This window comes from Hibiscus syriacus, unplaced genomic scaffold (genome assembly GCF_006381635.1).
Source record: "Hibiscus syriacus cultivar Baekdansim isolate YM2019G1 unplaced genomic scaffold, ASM638163v2 tig00116996_pilon, whole genome shotgun sequence".
NCBI lineage: Eukaryota > Viridiplantae > Streptophyta > Magnoliopsida > Malvales > Malvaceae > Hibiscus > Hibiscus syriacus.
Window position 1 is genome coordinate 2,633,649 of NW_024063512.1, and position 14,995 is coordinate 2,648,643.

Consider the following 14,995-nt stretch of genomic DNA (forward strand, 5'->3'; position numbering starts at 1 on the left):
TAAATTTACACCGTAGTGCCACGTAGAATTTGCACTGAAGTGCCACGTAGAAATACACCGTAGTGCCATATAAGATTGTCCATAAAGACCACATATAAATGCCTTAAGAATCATATACATATACCAAGGATCAAGTAGGTGTCTCAAAAGACCTCATACATGCTCCAAAGAATACATATACGTCCCGAAGGACCACGTAGAATTTGTCTCGAATGACCGCATAGACCCTCGACTCTTGGCATGCCAACTATACCTCTAGATCTCATGACACATAACATGGGCATTATCTTTCATATTTATTACATATTCATATCGGCACATAGTTCACTTACACGTAGAACATTTTCATATGATTCTCTTTCACATGTCACATAGCTTATATCTTGTTCTTATGTCTTCTTATAGACATATCATTTCCATACCTTTATCACATAGCTCATATAATTTTTCCTGCATATTCATGTCACATATTTCATATCATTTTACATGGAATCACGTATATTATTTCATATGGCTTATATCATTTCTCCTTTGTTCATATACATATGTCATATATACATCACATAACACATAAGATAACATATCATGCATATCACATAGTTGCTATCATCTTTTTCATATATCTTCATGTGGTTCAATATCACATATTACACCTATACACATTTCATTTACTCATGCACACATAAAGATCACATAACATTTTAGAAACTACTTCTTACCATAATAACTCTGTCACTGGCTCATCGCAAGCCAATGTTTGATCAATAACATTAGTACAATTAAATTGCACTCACCTTTGCCTTGCTTTGATTCAATCCTAACTCTTCAATTGTTTCGTAACTCATTTAGGCTAGATATCTACATAACATTAATTTCAAGACGATTTTCAGAAGCCTAAACCTTATAATTTGGTATTAATAACTTAGGATAATTTAATGAACCAAATTTCAGCTTTTCCTTTAGGAGTGCACCGATGCACTATGGGTGCATCGATACCCAAAATAACTTCGAAATATCTATGCATCGATGCACCCCTTAATGCATCGATGCACCTTCAAAATTGTCTTAGTGCATCGGTACATACTCATAGTGTATCGATGCATCTGTCCAAAATAACCCGAAATTCATCAATACTTCACCCAAATTTTCATGTATAAAATCCTTATCATGGTAATAAATTCATCTATAACAACTTTAACTTATTCCAACACCCTATAATCTTCCATATTTTGTCCAAATTCTTAAAGCTAAGAATCATACCAAATTTTCCATGTTATCCAAACTTAATTCTAACACTTCTAACTTCTTATTCTCATAGATGACAAGTCAAATTAAACCTCCAAATTCATTTAAACCTTCTTATTCAAAATTTCACTTAAAACCCCATTTTCTTTAATATTTCATAACTTCTTTATCTTTTGATTTTAAGACAACTTAAGCTTTCCTTAAGCTTAGTTATCATCTAATGATCAAAACCCAACCATAAAATCAACAAATAATTAACTAACAAAGAAACTCACCTTTGCCTTTGGGTTTCACGTGAAGAAGAAAGAAAGAAGATAAAGAGAAGTTTTGGAGAAAATATCTCATTCATCTTATCCTTATATCCTTATTAATCACATTTTTAATTAATTTCTAAGTCAAATGATTTTTTTGCCATTCACTTCATTTAATAATTACTAATAACTTTCAGGAAATATCTCCACATAAATCATTGAACTATTCAACTATTCTACTTTAATCACCAAATTCTAAAATTTTACATTTTAGTCACTAACCCATAGTTTGGGATGTTACATGTTTTGTTTTTTTAAATGAATTTCAGACGAAATAATGAATGTTAAATACAATCTATTTCATAAGTTACTCGAGCAAATAGTCTAGCATGGTGGAAAAACGAGAAGCAATACACCTGAGAGATCCAGGTTTGAGTCCCCCTTCATGCATTTCGCCAGTTTAACTTTGTACCAATCAGAGAGTGACACGTGTCACTCTCTGATTGGTTCGAATTAATAAAAAAAATAAATTTTTTTTTGAAATGACGTGGCAGTGCCATGCACGTCAGCAATCTGGATGACCTGGACGTCCACGTCAACTTTCTCCTCTACGCGTGCGCGCTACGTCAGCATCCGACGTTGACTATTAGTTGATTAACGGTTTTCATACAGCGTGGGTTATTTTTGACCCAAAAATAAATGTTTGTACCCAAATGTTCCAAAAAAATAATACGGGAAAATTTGAAATTACTGTCAAACGTTAGAGTTATTTTATTGTATTATGCCATTTAAAAAAAATAAAGTTTATATACCAAAACAAAACAAGAATAATAGTTTAAGTACTAAACATGTTTATCTAAGATAAATATGCTTGTAAATATCATCAATGACGGATTCAAAAATATTTTTGAATACTATAAAATATATATTAATAATATAATTTTTTATATGGAATAAACACAAATAAAATTTGAAAAAAAAAATATTAAAAAAATCAATGACAGATTCAAGCAACCTTTGTAGCTGGTCGTGATCTGTCTGTGCTGCGCTTTGTTCTTGCAGAAGCTCGAGGGATATTAGATTCTCATCCATGCATTCGCGTCCACCATGTCCGACGATTGGTAAATACTGTGGCGAATGCTCTCGCTCGTCATGCGTCAACGATAGCTACTTCATTCGAATTTAGTTCTGATTTACCATCTTGTATTCGCGATGTTGTTCTAATTACTGCAATTTATGGTTATTGAATACGAGGTTTATTTAAAAAAATCACATTTAGATTAACATTGCGAACGTAACTTTTTAAATCTAATACTTTAAAGCAAAACAACACTTACTATTATTATTGAAACCATTTAATAAATTAAATAAATTTATAATATAAAATATAATATATAATATAATTGTAAAGTATAACATAAAATTAAATAATAATTATGTTATAACATCATAAATATTAAGATATTATAAAAATAAAATATAGATAGCATAAATACAACCATTAACGACTTTACGCTTAAAACAAAAGACAAAGGGTTGTAATTAGTAGCCACATGCCACTTGTTTTCTGCCCGATCCCTACTGTCTCCCACCTTACTAAACAAACATTATCTTTTGCCGCTTTTTTGTTAAAATAATTCCTCTTAAAGTATGCTACGTGGGGTAAACACTAGAGCTTGGCGCGTGGAGCAAAAAATCCAAATACAACATTTCTGTGAAATTCTGTTTTTTGAATGGAGATGGAGGCTTGGTAATTGGACTGAAATTCCTTTTCCTACACGAAACAAGCCTAACCAATCAAAATGAAATAACCAAAACTTATTTTATCATTGAATTTTCACTTCTCCATTCAAGTTTCAATCTAAAGGTGATTGCATATCCTATTCAACTTTCTTCTTCTTCTTCTTCTGAATTTGGCTTGTTATTTATTGATTAAATTATGGTTATCTATAGGGTTTAACCCAGCATAGGTTGATTTTCTTTTATTACTAGCTCTAGAATTGTTGAATTGTTTCATAGTTTTTACTGGATTTATTTCTCGACGTTCTGAAATTTAGTTGTCTGGGGCTCTGGGCTGTGGTGATATGCTTTGCGTTGGAGATTGATTTTGTTTGTTTAGATTCTTTTATAGTTTCTCTATTTCACTTATCGTTTTAGTTATTCTCATGCTAGTTTGTTATTTGATTAAAATTTTGTTTTAGGCGATAGTTGATGAAGACAACTGAAGGCAACCGACTCTTGACCGACATCTTACTGAATTTACTTGTTTTAGTTCTCGTTATTGTTTTACCGCTTAGGTTAATTAAAGTTTTGTCTCAAAATAATTCTGCTTTGGTTAGACATTTGAGATTCCGACCATCCTTGATTTTTGGAGTGCTCCTGCTTTTTCGCTTTTTGCTGTTATCGAAATCTGGTTTTGTTGACTTAATTGGTCTATTTTGATGAATTCATGTTGAAATTCTGGATATGGAATTATAACAGGACAATTGAACAGAGCAGGAGGAGAATTTTTCTAAACAGTTTTGTGTTTGACAATTAGTAACGGATGTTGCTTTGGTTTTTACATATATGATTCTGCTAGTTTTTCAGAATATAAGAATATTTGTAGTGTGTGATGTAAAGAGTAGAGTACCAGGCAGTTTTGCTTTGGTTTAGGTTAAAGTCTGTGTTTTCTATGTTCGGTTTGTGGTTGATGGCAAGTGTGAGTGAGAATACACAAGTTTTTTTGTTACTTTCTTTTCGGTTTTACTTTTGCTCGAAAAACTTCATGCTGTTTTTCAGGAACTATCTATTTTTGTTTTTATATCAGTGCGGTACATCCAACTGCTTCTAGCTTTGCTTTTGTGTTTACAATATTTTTCACATTTTCATGTGGCATGAATATGGTTTACTGAATGGAACAATTTGCTATTCACATCTTCAAAAGTGATTTAGTGTTTTTCTTATAACAGATTTCTCTCCTTGTGATGTGTGGAATTCTTATGTACAAAGTACTAGTAGTGTTGTATGCGTAAGTAAAAGGAATGGGGAGTTGCTGCTGTTGTTGCTCTTCTAGAGGAGTTGAAAATAGTGCACCAGCATATTATTATGTTAGTATAATTTCTTCCTCCATGGAAATTGTTCTCCATTTTTTGCTTTTATTTTCTTTTTCAGCCTAATTCTCTCATCCTCACTTTTCATGGTGCAATTGACTTATGTTTTGAATTTTGCTTCAGCTAACCTCAAGCTCAGTGTAGACTGTAGAGTACTGTGTATTTTATTAAGTGCCACAGTGCAAAATTTAGGGTGAATGTATAATTTGACTAAAAACGAATTAAATTGATCTTTCTTGTGAAGTTAATGTGCTGAAATGCTGGGGCCTTAACGTTTTATCTTTACTAATTATAAATGCGCAGAATGTATGACTTGACTGATTATTAAATGTTTCCAATTGTTAATTCTGTATTGCCCATAGGTTGCTCATAGATCGTGACCTTATCCCCATTATTAAGTTGCTCATGAGTAATGATTTCTACCTGCATAGTCTTATGCTAACTAAAATGAGTCATAGTTAAAATCTAGAACAATTTGAAACTAAAAAATTGAATGTCAGATTTTCTTGTTTATGTGTCTGCTTTCGTACTTATTATTTATTATAAATGGATAACTCAAATACTTATCCAGAGATGACCATAAGAGGCAACCATGTTGAACAAATTGTTTATCGTATTGAAATATTTTTCGTTATCTTTGTTAAGTTGAACTTCCTTTTTTAACAGAACCCAAGAGCTTCTGAAAGGCATGTGCCTTTATCTTCTCTCAATGCTACTGCCTCTGCCCTCTCCTCCTGGTTGCTGGTTGACACAAATCTGGAGGTATCAGTTCCTGATGCTTATCAATCTCCTCCTGCTCCAGTTCCATTTGATGCAGCTTTAGGACATCCTCAAACTCCTTCCGCTTCCCAAGGAAATCATAACAGTAAGAGGGATGAAGCAGTGCAAGCAACAAATATTGGTTCCTGTCATGAAACGGTTCCTTTCAGCCCTCAAAAGACTTCTATAAAATCTGATGATGCAAAGGAATTGGACTGCAAAGCGCAAGCTACTACTGGAAATGAGTCATCAATGGGGCTAGAAGTAGAACTTTCAAAACCAGTTGAACCAATTGTGTCTACGAAGGAGGAGGAAGATTGTTGTCCAACCTGTTTGGAAGGTATGTCTTCCCCTTGCAATTTATGAACTTTTCTGTCTCACTGGAAAAAAGGGTGCCACTTGCCATGTTTATAGGTTGTTGATAGACCCCCTTTTATGTTCTTTCCTGCAGAGTATGATACAGAAAATCCAAAAATTATCACAAAATGCGAACATCATTTTCACCTGGCATGTATTCTTGAATGGATGGAAAGAAGTGAGACATGTCCTGTGTGTGATAAGGTTTGTCTTGAAACTATTTTCATCTCTTATAATAAGTCAATAGGAATTATTGTATATAACAAAGGAAATAACAAGAAGGTCTTTATCTTGTTCTGATGCAGGAAATGATATTTGACTTGCCTAGTGATTAGTTCCCTGGTGCTGGACTCAGTTTTGGCTGCTTGAAATTAAGTTTTGTTGAAAAGGTTACAGCTTACCAAACCCATCAGAATTTCACTTTTTTTCTTTTTACTCCTCATTTGCCATCATATATTTAGCGGCTGCTGCAGATTTGGTTTTGGATTCTTTTCCATTCATTTTATAAGGGAGTCTTGCCAATTTGTGAACATAGTCTCTTTGTGCTTTCACCCCTTGGAACTTGAAACCTTTGAAAATGGATAGATGAAGAGGAAGAAGAAAGAAGTACAGAAAAAGAAACACAGAAACAAGTTCGATACCATTTTAAAGTTTAATTCTTGATGGAGTATCAGTATGCATTACCCTAGATATTTAGGAGGAATACTATACAGTCATGCAGTTTTACATTGCCTTGTTTGTGCAGAAACCTGCTAGTTTCCCATAGCAACACATGAACTCTTTCTTCTCGCATACGTATATAAATACATACGTAATATATATATAATATCTTTTACATGAGTCTGGAAACTTGGATCTTGTGAACTGATGCTTGCTTCCGTTCTTTGGATTACTTTTGTAAGTGGCATGATGTGTCTACAATCATCTCCAGATCATCTTTATTTGAGAATTTGTTTGATGGACTGGTGGGACTATGTGCGATAATGTCATGAGTTTGTGAACTCCTTAGAGTGATGAGAAGTTCATATTTTGTGTAGATAATTTTCCTTCACATTTCAAGAAACAGTAAGGGATGAACTGAGCAAGCAGTTTGTATATACATGATTAAAAGTCTGGTTTTTACATCAAAGTTCTTATAATTATTTGTATTTGTCCATTTATTGGGGTTGATCTTATTAGCTTGTTTACCATTGTTTGTTTTTAAATGTAACTTTGTAACATTTCACGCATACGTGATTCTACAGAAAAAAAATGAAATTGCTTGCAATATACGTTTTAACAATTATATAATATTAACGTCGTAGTAAATTTCACTATTAAGTATAATTGTGCAACTATGGTAACAAAAATAGTGATTATATGTATAAATACAAAGCTAATACACATATTGTTTGAATCTCCCCATGTCAATTAATTATTAGAGAAGTGGTGAAAGGTATTTTTGTCAACTTATATGCTCAAAACTATTAGCCCTAAAACATCATCGTTTATCGGTGGGGTTAAGGTTAAAGATCTCACTTGAAAAGAAGCAACAACTAAAAGAACAACTGAAAACAAGACAAAAGTCGAGAGCTTTTCCATTTTCACCTAGCTCTTCAAAAACGTATAGGGGGTTAAAAATTTAACCTTGAAACAAAGAGATCCATTGGGAAAAGTGAATTAGTGGTGGAATGAAGAGCTCACAAGAATAATGATGAATACTTTCTGTTTTGATGATCCTGATTTATTACTAAATAAACTAATCACTAGAGCTGGCTGCGCTAACTGAGACAAAGTTGGTGGAACTTTTATGAACAGTAGCTCCTTTTTCTGTTCTCCTCAAGTTAATTTTGCACAACCTATCTACAACTTAATTTATACATACAATGAAATCAATTGATGAACAGTTGTGTTCATCATTTATGATTTAGATAGCCTGTGCACTGTCTATTTCTAATATAACTTTTGTGATACCAAGACCTTAAGCATGTGTTAGAGAATCATGAATTGCTCATAATTCAGTTATTAATGCTGAACACACTCCTATACATTTTGATATTTCTTTAGGACACGATATCACAAATCCAAGTGTAATAAAGTCAAATTTAACTTTTGTGTGTGTGTTTTGAGGCATAGATTCTTATTTTTATCTTTTAACTTTACATTTTGACTTCACCTTGCTTATTGGGATGAAGTGACTGCTTCATGTTTCTACCGTAAACCAAGAGGAACGATGTTTGAGGATTGAAAAAACCCAATTCTAAGAGGACCACCGTCGGTAGGGTTCCGGTGACAGTTGTTGCTTGAGAAATGAATACTAGAGTTTTTTATTATAAAGATTAAATTGATAGAAAATTAAAATATTGGTGATTAGTTATTTATAGGAAAATTAAAGTGTAAAAATTGAAAGTTAAATTATAAATTTTATTCATTATCACGTTATTTATTATTAATATTTTATTTTAAAATTTTAATAATCAATAAAAAGGTACCATTTAATTAAAATATTATTTATATATTTTACTTAGTATATAATACCGCATGTTAAGTTGGATTGAATGAATGTGACACATCATTTCATACTCAACAAATTTAAAGATAAATATCATTTTAATAAATGAAATTAAATTTTGTATCTTAAAGTACATAACATTGAAAAAATGGTTATAATTAAGGAATCAATTATCCCATCAGAAAGTGACAACTCAATTCCTAATCATATTTATTTATATAAACAAATTTAATTTATGAAGTCCTGAAAAATCACGGAGCTTTATTCAAATTGGGGGAAAAATTGGAAATATCCAAAAAAATGCAAATTTGGCATATTAATAAAAATTGCTTTAAATGGATATTTTGGCAATAATTATAAATAAAATATTAAAAATCTTGTTTTTTTTAATTAATGTATCAGTATATGTTTCTATAAATTGATTTTAAAATTAAGAAAAAAAAATCCTAAAACATTTAAATTAGGCTTTGAAATTAACAATAAATAAATAAATTATTATTATTTTTTAAGGATGATATGATATTTTAAATCAGACATATTTCAATCAATTTGACCTAATTTTTTTCATTAGTTTCGTATTTTATTGAATTAAATTAAAACATTATATATATATATATATATATATATATATATATACACTGTGATTCAGTCTTTAGCTTGATTTCCTTGGAAGTCGATTCGGAATCCTCTGCATATTTTTCTTGCTGTCACTCACTAATCATTTCCAAAAACATCCCGAAACACAGCAACCTTAATCTAGGCTGTCTCCAATCTTTTCCTTTCCCTCCCTTTCTATATCTCCTTCTGCAACTCTAGATTACATTGGATGGCTCCTGAAAGGCAAAGCTAATCAACAAAGCTAAATATCCAGCTACATAATACAAGGTAATAACTTTGGACTCTTTGAGACGAAGGGTCTTACGCCCAACCTCCATGTATTTCTTTTTCTTTATGTTATCAGTCTTCTATTAGGCGTTTAATAAGGAACCACTTTTAACCGGAAGATTGAAAAGGTACTAACTTTCATGGCAGGATGGTAACCAATGGGGCTGCTTTAGATTGTGTAGAAATTGTAAACAAGTGTGGAACAATGGGTGGTCACCTAGATGTTGATAATGTAGGAAAGGACCTTGAGCAGTTCGGTGATAATAAGGATAGGCTAAGATGTTTGTTTGATCTGGTTCTTTCCGGTTATCTGAAAGAGGTAACTTGGAAGGGTTTGTTTAGGCCTATGCCAGCAATGCTTGGAAATGATGGGCAATCACTAGATTTGCTCAAGCTTTTCCTTGTAGTTAGAGAGATTGGAGGGTATGAGTTGGTGTCGAATGAAGGGTTATGGGCTTTTGTGGTGAAAGAATTAGGTTTGGGTTTTCAGGTTTTGGCTTCGGTTAAATTGATATATGCCAAGTATTTGTATGAGCTTGAAAAATGGTTAAGGAGCAACTTGGAAGATAGAAAGGAAGATAATGCATGTGGAGGGAATTTTGGGTTCTTGACATTGGAGCAAGAGAAGGATTTTAGAGGCTTGTTTGCGAATAGGATTGGCCGACAAGGGGTGGTGAACAAAGTGGCTCTAATTGAATATAGAAAACATAAGAAGTTCATTGGTAAGGATAGCAAGAATGGAGTGGGAGTTTCAGATACTAACAGTAGATTTAGATTGCAGGATCGTGTTGGGAAGGTGTATGGTGATGATGCCGAAAATGAATGTAGGAAAGAATTTAGTACTCGTAAGAGAAAAAGAAAATCTTTATCAGAAATGCTGAGTTGGGTAATGCTGGTAGCAAAATGTCACGATGATCCTTCGGTTCGGGAAATATTGGAGCCATCTAAGTGGATTAACCATAAAGGTGATGAATTCTGGATACAAGCCATTAGGGCACGCGAAGCATTAAGGCAGAAAAGGGATGGTCATTCAGTCATTGAACAGTCTCCCCTTCAGGTAAAATTCTTATCATCTGTTAAACAAAGTTGCCGAATAAAATATACTAAACATTTCACTATATAGTTGAAAGATTTTAAAATTTCATGTGTGCAAGTTGTTTTAAAATTTTGTTAGAGCATCATAGCACCAATTTGGACGGTATAAACTTGACTGTTTGGAATAGTAATCAGTGCTGTAGGTAGGAGATTCTGAGGTCAGAATACAGTAAGAAATAAATGCATTCTTAATATAGGAAAACTTTTTATCAAAGAAGAATTTTATAATGTTGATTTTACTCTCTGCTTGTTAGGATGCAAAATTAGGTTGGTTGCCGATTTTAAAGGCTTAGTGTTGTTTAATTTGCAGAAAAATCAGGAGATGCACCCATCCATGTATGACGACGACTTTCTTAATCACCATTTTACCGAGAAGTTAAGATGCAGTGAGAGGCTTTCTAGGTCGAATTCTTGTTCTTGCTCTCATTGTAGTTCTGGTTCAACCTTCGACAGCCAATTGATGTGTCTTCATAGGACACACTCTGAATGTGGCCCTAAGGAGCTTTCCTCTATAGCTATTGATTTATCATCCTTAGATACGAGCATGACTGTCGAGCCATATGGAGACGATATTTTTAGAAGACAAGTGGCTGTCGGTCCCCGCTTTCAAGCTGAAGTACCTGAATGGACTGGTCCTGTTTCTGATTCCGACTCTAAATGGCTAGGCACACGGCAGTGGCCCTTAAGTGGTGGCGAATATGATTCACTAGCTATAACTGATCCAATTGGTAGCAGACAACCAAATTCATGCAGCTGTCAGATTCCAAACTCTGTTGAGTGTATTAGATTTCATATTGCTGAGAACAGGATGAAATTAAAGCTTGAACTGGGTTCACTGTTCTACCATTGGAGATTTGATGGGATGGGGGAGGAAGTCTCACTTCGGTGGACTGCTGAAGAAGAAAAGAAATTCAAGCATATGGTACAATTAGAATCACCATCTTTAAATGCATTCTGGCCTCGAGCATCCGAGTTTTTTCCCGAGAAGACTTGGCAAGACTTGATAAGCTATTACTTCAATGTATTTCTCATCCGGCGTAGAAGTTATCAGAACCGTGTGACTCCTAAAAGCATCGATAGCGATGATGATGAGTCAGAGTTTGGATGCATAAGTGACAGCTTTGGAAGCTACGCCCTAAAGGTTCCTGGCTCAAATACACTGACATGCTCTCAAAACAATCAGTGCATTGACTTGGAATTGGATGAACACTGATGAAGGTTTATGACATTGACTAGAATCTGGAACCAGTTTCCACTCTGGTTGAACCAATAGTTGAATCTTACATTTTCTTTTTCCTGTTTCTTCTCTACTTGCACCATATAGTATCACCCGGTTATCTAAAATCTCCATGAGACATGGAAATGACAGCCGTGATTCAGTTTTGGAATGTGCCGAGGTGGATTTTGGACCTGGCTTGGTTCATTGACCGGTAAAACAATTTACGAATGTGCTAGTGTACAATAGTTGTCTCAGAAATGCTTTATACTTTGCATTCGCATATATGAATACCGGTATATTGTTTCAACTTTGGACAGGAAATTTGGAAGTTGGAGACCAAGATGTGGCTTATGTTTCTCCTATTTTAAGTATGTGTTTTTCATTTTCCTTTCAAATGTTTACAGTTTACATGGCACTTGCGCTGCCACTAACGAATTCATTCATTCGTATTTAAAGGTTGCGGTGAGTGGTTATCTTTCTCCCACCAATGCTGCTATCTTTAAGTTTAAATTTGCCTGCATTTTTGGTTGAAAATTCATTATAAACAACTTCCTCTACTGAAGATTCGTTGGTATGCAGTGTTGAGTGTATATCTGTAGACTGATATCTAAAAACCAACTTCAAATTTGAGTTTATACAACATTTAGCAGAGTTCTGACTGAAACAAACATTCCCCCCCCCCCCCAGTATTTTGATCTTTAGGACTGGAGGTATGCTGAATTTATATGTATATTTTGAGAACTAACTGTTGAAAAAGTGAGAAGTCTTGTGTTTCAACTGCAATTATCAATATGGCGTTGTTATTTGCTTTATCTTTTTTCAATCAATCAGGTTTGAATCCTGAAGGGAAAAAATATTTCAGTTGCCTCATAAAACTGAGATTGAACCCTTCAGGATTCAACCTATAAAACTGATATCACATAAAAGAAATTGTTGCAAGTAATGTGTTGCAAATATCTATGTAGCTTATAATTTTTTTTATAAAATTTCTTTTTACAATTCATTCTTCAACTTCTCATGATTGTTTTTCTTTAATTATTTATTCGTTTCAAGTCTATTCTTTTATCAAATTTGAAATATATGCCCCTCCACCTTTATAGAATACTTATACAATTTAGTTTCTTATTTTAACAATAAATTTCCCCTGTTTACAATCTAGACTGTCAATTTTTATTTTATTCAATTCAATCCTTTAATCACATTTTGTGTTTGTGCAGATTTTCTCTTTCCATCGATATTTTGAATCATTTATACTCTTGTCAATACTGTCATCAAAATCCTTTCTTTATAAAAGTAACTTTATAAATATATTTTATAATTTTATATGGTATTTAATCTATTAAATAGTTAGGCCTGTAAACGAACCGAACGCACATAAAAAGAGGTATGTTCATGTTCGTTCATTTAATAAATAAACGAACATAAACGAACAAGAACAATTTTTTTTTGTTCATGTTCGTTCATTAAGGAATATAACTTGTTAATGTTCGTTCATTTAAATAATAAACGAAACACGAACGAACGAACATAAACAAACACAACAAACGAACATAAACGAACAACACAAACACAAAAAAAAATTATTCGAACACAACAAACGAATGTAAAAAAAGTAAACAACAATAATAACAACTTAAAATTCATTAATATAACCTGCAACTTTAGAGTTAATTTGTTCGAATACGGAAAAAACATACATAAATCATAAATAAACTATATGAACATAATAAAGTCTTAAAGTTAATTTGTTCAACAAAATAATCTTCTTGAAATCCAAACAACTTCAATAATCTTCATAACATATTCAACTTGCCCTCTGTTCGAACATAAACGAACATATAAGCGAACATTCACGAACGTATATGAACGAACGAGCCCTTTGTTCATGTTCGTTTATTTAATTAAACGAACGCAAAATCTTGTTCATGTTCGTTCATTTAATAAATAAACGAACATAAACGAACTTTCCGCTGCACGGTTCGCTGAACGTTCAGTTCATTTACAGGCCTATAAATAGTATTACAAATCTTACTTATCCATGTGAAAAAAATGTGAAAATTATATGTATTTATATCTTATATGGTTAGAGAAGATCATTTCAATTGAAATCAATTTGTACCATAATATTAGAAATAATTACAAATAAATTTGAATAAAAGTTCAAACAATTCAACTTGATTCAAATTTCATAAATTTGATTTTAAAAAGTTTAAATAAATTATGAATCATAAAATAATACTTTTTAATTCGACTAATTAAAGCATTTTTAACTTACTCGATCCACCTGAAGACATCAAATTTCTTCCATGAATATTATTTTTGTTTTTATTGCAAACTATATTATATAATATATATATATATATATATATTCATTATGTTACATTTTACAGGTGGCCCATAACTATTACAAGAGTTCTGCAGCCCGTTGTGTGGCCCAACAGAAACCAACAACACTTCACGTGACCCGAATCTGCTGACCCGTGAACCAACAGTAACCCGAACCAGGGCTAGGGTTTCCAGTAACCCGAACCAGGGCTAGGGTTTCCAGAACCCTAGCAGATCCCTCCACAGTGTCGCGCAACAGTCCCAACAACTCGAGTTTCATGGTCGCACGTCTCACCTCCAATAACCCCGTAACGTCTGGCGCAAAGAAAGCACGAGGCCCTCACCAACAACCACAACCAATAACAATAGATTCATCATATTAGGACTCTACTAAAAATAGAATTATTTTGGGTATAAAAAAGCTTGTACATCATTATTGTAAAGGACACAGTGAATACTAAATAAAGAGAGAAATATACGAGAAAATTATACGCATATTCGGAGCAAATCAAAGCATTCTTTTGCAAATTTTCGAAGGAAACAAAAGGTAAATGACTCACCATTGTTAATTCTCGGCTTGCATGTAGGGGTTGGGCTCGTTTCCCCGTCATTTTCATTCAAAAAAACCAAGAAAATTTTTCAAAGTTTCTTCTAGATCTACGTTGCCTCGGGAAGTTTTTAAGAAAATCAACTTTGTTTTCGGAAAGAGGGGAAAAGAACCTTTCGAAAGGTGATTTTTTTTGTTTGGCCACCACCGATGAACGGCAGCCGGCGATGCGGTGGCTGCTAGATTCTGGAATTTTGGACTGATGCTTGGCCGTGTTCTTCACCAAGGGAAGAACAATGAGAGAAAACTCTCAAAATGGGAGAGGGTTTGGCTTTAAAATGAGAAGAATGAAAAAAATTTAAAATCTTTTTTGCTTAAATACTCGACCCACGGAGCCCCAACCGACCCAACCCGTATACGCATGACCCGCGTGTTTTCTAAAGAGAAAGGGGCTAATCCCTTTTTCGGTCCTTCTCTGCTTTTAATGTCCAATTTAAATCCCTAAATAAGCTTTAATACCTTAATTGCTTCGAAATTCATCTTCGGATTTATTTTTTTTGTTTAATTTGGTCCCCTCGCATTTTGATTTATTTATTTCCTTTTTATTTTTTATTCTTTTTATATATTATATTCTTTTTATTTTCATTAGTATTAATATTATATATATATACATATTTCTTTTTATTTCTTTGTTTTTACCATTTTTTTTAATTTTTATTATTATATTTT

General features: G+C 33.0%; 2 protein-coding genes across 4 annotated transcripts; both read left to right on the plus strand.

The window, feature by feature from the left end:
- The first annotated feature begins 3,308 nt into the window (after window positions 1-3,308).
- On the plus strand, window positions 3,309-6,532 carry LOC120193713 (probable E3 ubiquitin-protein ligase RHB1A). Of its 2 annotated transcripts, none has more exons than XM_039196149.1 (5): window positions 3,309-3,363; window positions 4,448-4,585; window positions 5,255-5,687; window positions 5,799-5,908; window positions 6,010-6,532. In XM_039196149.1, exons 2-5 carry the CDS (start codon window positions 4,520-4,522, stop codon window positions 6,037-6,039), a joined length of 639 nt encoding a protein of 212 aa, XP_039052080.1. In that variant the 5' UTR covers window positions 3,309-3,363; window positions 4,448-4,519; the 3' UTR covers window positions 6,040-6,532. The 2 variants fall into 2 exon arrangements, with proteins under 2 accessions (XP_039052080.1, XP_039052081.1); XM_039196150.1 differs by lacking the exon at window positions 3,309-3,363 and having other exon boundaries at window positions 3,902-4,585; window positions 5,255-5,470; window positions 5,507-5,687.
- A 2,348-nt stretch (window positions 6,533-8,880) lies between these two features.
- LOC120193712 (AT-rich interactive domain-containing protein 2) lies at window positions 8,881-11,829 on the plus strand. Of its 2 annotated transcripts, none has more exons than XM_039196147.1 (3): window positions 8,881-9,080; window positions 9,228-10,137; window positions 10,486-11,829. In XM_039196147.1, exons 2-3 carry the CDS (start codon window positions 9,229-9,231, stop codon window positions 11,386-11,388), a joined length of 1,812 nt encoding a protein of 603 aa, XP_039052078.1. In that variant the 5' UTR covers window positions 8,881-9,080; window position 9,228; the 3' UTR covers window positions 11,389-11,829. The 2 variants fall into 2 exon arrangements, with proteins under 2 accessions (XP_039052078.1, XP_039052079.1); XM_039196148.1 differs by lacking the exon at window positions 8,881-9,080 and having other exon boundaries at window positions 9,087-10,137; window positions 10,486-11,317; window positions 11,412-11,829.
- The last annotated feature ends 3,166 nt before the right edge of the window (window positions 11,830-14,995 follow it).

Coding starts and splice junctions, on each gene's coding strand:
- LOC120193712 (XM_039196147.1), top strand. CDS start 9,229: ATGGTAACCAATGGGGCTGCTTTAGATTGTGTAGAAATTGTAAACAAG. Junction 10,138..10,485: donor TTGAACAGTCTCCCCTTCAG/GTAAAATTCTTA, acceptor TTTAATTTGCAG/AAAAATCAGGAGATGCACCC.
- LOC120193713 (XM_039196149.1), top strand. CDS start 4,520: ATGGGGAGTTGCTGCTGTTGTTGCTCTTCTAGAGGAGTTGAAAATAGT. Junction 4,586..5,254: donor GTGCACCAGCATATTATTAT/GTTAGTATAATT, acceptor CTTTTTTAACAG/AACCCAAGAGCTTCTGAAAG. Junction 5,688..5,798: donor TTGTCCAACCTGTTTGGAAG/GTATGTCTTCCC, acceptor TCTTTCCTGCAG/AGTATGATACAGAAAATCCA.